The 2,397-nt window shown below is 54.6% G+C and overlaps 1 protein-coding gene across 1 annotated transcript; it reads right to left on the reverse strand.

The window, feature by feature from the left end:
• Positions 1-241: 241 nt before the first annotated feature.
• Positions 242-1,357, reverse strand: NEUROD4 (neuronal differentiation 4). The gene has a single exon (XM_009883182.1). It carries the CDS (start codon positions 1,235-1,237, stop codon positions 242-244), a length of 996 nt encoding a protein of 331 aa, XP_009881484.1. The 5' UTR covers positions 1,238-1,357.
• Positions 1,358-2,397: the final 1,040 nt, after the last annotated feature.

Below are 2,397 nucleotides of genomic sequence, written 5' to 3' on the forward strand. Positions count from 1 at the left end.
CGGGAAGGGTTCACATGGCTCCCGGGGACAGCTCGGGTATCTGCAACGTGGCACCAGTGCAGACCTGTTGGGAGAGGACAGGAGGGCCAACTGAACCTTCCACAGCAATGACCTGCAGAGATGCTCAGAAGTCTCTCACCCCGTAGCGGCGATATCCTCGCTCCAGTTGTGTCTGTTCTAGAAACAGTTCCGCGACGCGGCTGAACTTCTGTGTCAAGAATTTGGGTCTAACTCTGCTTTGCTATTCATTGAAGATGGCGTTGAGCTGAGGCCCGGCCACGTGGTGCGGGTAGGACTCATAGCTCATGTCTATGGGGATCTCGTAGCGGGGCACTGTGTTTTGGAAGTGAGAGGCATGTCCATGTGCTCCAGCCAGGCTGACCGAGGGATAGTGGGCCATGAAGGTGTAGGATTTATCCAGGTCTGGAGACCCATCTTGCTTCAAGGAGAAGTTCCCGCTGATGCTTAGGGGCGGTGTCAGGGGACCCTCGTAGGGGGGAGTGGTGCAGTCAGAGGGATGGTTTCCAAAGGAAGCATCCACCAAGCTCTTGAAGGTCGGAGGCTTTAAATGCAGCAGATGTGTTTCCATGGTCCCGTAGGGTGGGCTTGGGAGCCCCGGGGACTGGTAGCTGAAGGAGTGGCTGGATATGGCCGATTCACACACTGGGGACTTTTCTTCATGCTTCTCCAGGAACAAGGTCTGCGGTCCCAGCTGCAGACAACCAGCCACCAGGTTGCTGGTGGGCTGGGACAAGCCCTTGCAGAGCATCTCCACAAAGCTCTTCCCTTCAGGAGTCTGCCCCGTTTCGAGCACCTCAGACAGAGCCCAGATGTAGTTCCTCGCAAGCCTCAGCGTCTCAATCTTGGACAGTTTCTGAGTCTTGGAGTAGCAGGGCATCACCCTCCTCAGGTTGTCAAGAGCATCGTTCAGACCATGCATCCGCGTGCGCTCCCGGGCATTGGCCTTCACCCGCCGGGCCCTGAACCTCTCCAGCCTCGCCTTGGTCATTTTCTTCTTCTTTGGTCCTCTTCTTTTCGGCTTTTCCCCGTCATCCTCTTCCTCCTCTTCTTCCTCGATGCTGTCATGCTCTTCGTTCAGGCCAGACATCAATCCAAACGGACCTTGCCTGCTGTCCTCTTCCTTCAGCTCATCTTTGGAGCCCAACGTTTCGTCCATCCAGACTTGGGTGCTCACGAGCTCCGCCATCTCTTTGGGCTTGGCGTACGTCTTGGTCATCTCCAATCTCTGCAACAAAGGGACAAGGAGATGTTAACCAATTCCAGTGGGAGAGTCACTCAACATGTTGAGGGCATTAGGAACTGAGGTGAAAACCATCTTCCAGAGGCATCAACTGCTTTCTGTCCATCAATGGTACTTACAGAACCTATTTATCCATCACCTGTCTATTTATCTGTCTCCAATAATTTCTCCTGAATTTTTCTGGGGAGCCACTGAAGCCTCTCCCTGGGGCTCAGCAGCTCTTTTCCAGGGCTCAGGGCTTCCAACAATTCAATTTGGGGGTTATTCCCACTCACAAGTCCCTCCCCTTGTGGCTTCAACCCTGACTGTCACATTGCTGGTGGCGAAAGGGAGTTTGAAAGTAAAGGTCCTCTGCCTCAGGAGATCTTCCTGCCTGAGCTCTTCTAACCTGAGCACATTTCCTTGAACCTTCATTTCCCTCTGCGGTAACGAACACAGTCACACCGCACAAACCAGCCAGGGTTTCATGTTAATCAGCCCCCCCCCCCTCCAAATCCTGTCATCGTGCCTGACTCATTTAATAAAGCTTAGCATCTAAGCAGCTTTGCGGAAAGTGTGCTGCCCGAGCCCTGGCCCCGCTGCTCCGCCGCCCCTCTCCACCCCATGTGGAAAATCCCACTTTTAATATGCGTGATGGGGCTCGAGGGCTGGATTAGGGTGTTAATTGCTGCGTACGGCCATGGGAGCCCCGGAGGACCATGTGGCCCCAATTAACTCTTCAGCAGAGTAAGAAGGGTCTCGTCAGATACTTGGAAATCCGGCAGGGGAAGGTGGTGAAGGACCATTTTTTCGGACAACTGGATGGGTTTGGCTGAGCCCGGATGGAGCAGGTCCAAACACCTTCTGCCGGCATCCTGGTGGGACCACAGGGCTGCACCCGCTTTGTGCGGTGAGAGCAGCCCAGGAAGGGCTCAGATCTGCCCCAAAACCTTAGTCTGAGGGTTACTTTCACTCCATCCTTGGGAACCGACCCCAAACGCAGCGTTTCTCCCTGCAGCTCCCATCCCTCACTGCTCCTGTGCATCAGAATCCATCCCAGAAGAAAATCTGCAGGTTGGGGGCTCTGTTCCAGAGGTGAGCCCCACATCTTCCCCCGTCCCCACAGCACAGTATTCCCATGGAAATATTTTAGAAGG

The sequence above is a fragment of the Charadrius vociferus genome, unplaced genomic scaffold (genome assembly GCF_000708025.1).
Source record: "Charadrius vociferus isolate BGI_N301 unplaced genomic scaffold, ASM70802v2 scaffold564, whole genome shotgun sequence".
Classification (NCBI taxonomy): Eukaryota; Metazoa; Chordata; class Aves; order Charadriiformes; family Charadriidae; genus Charadrius; species Charadrius vociferus.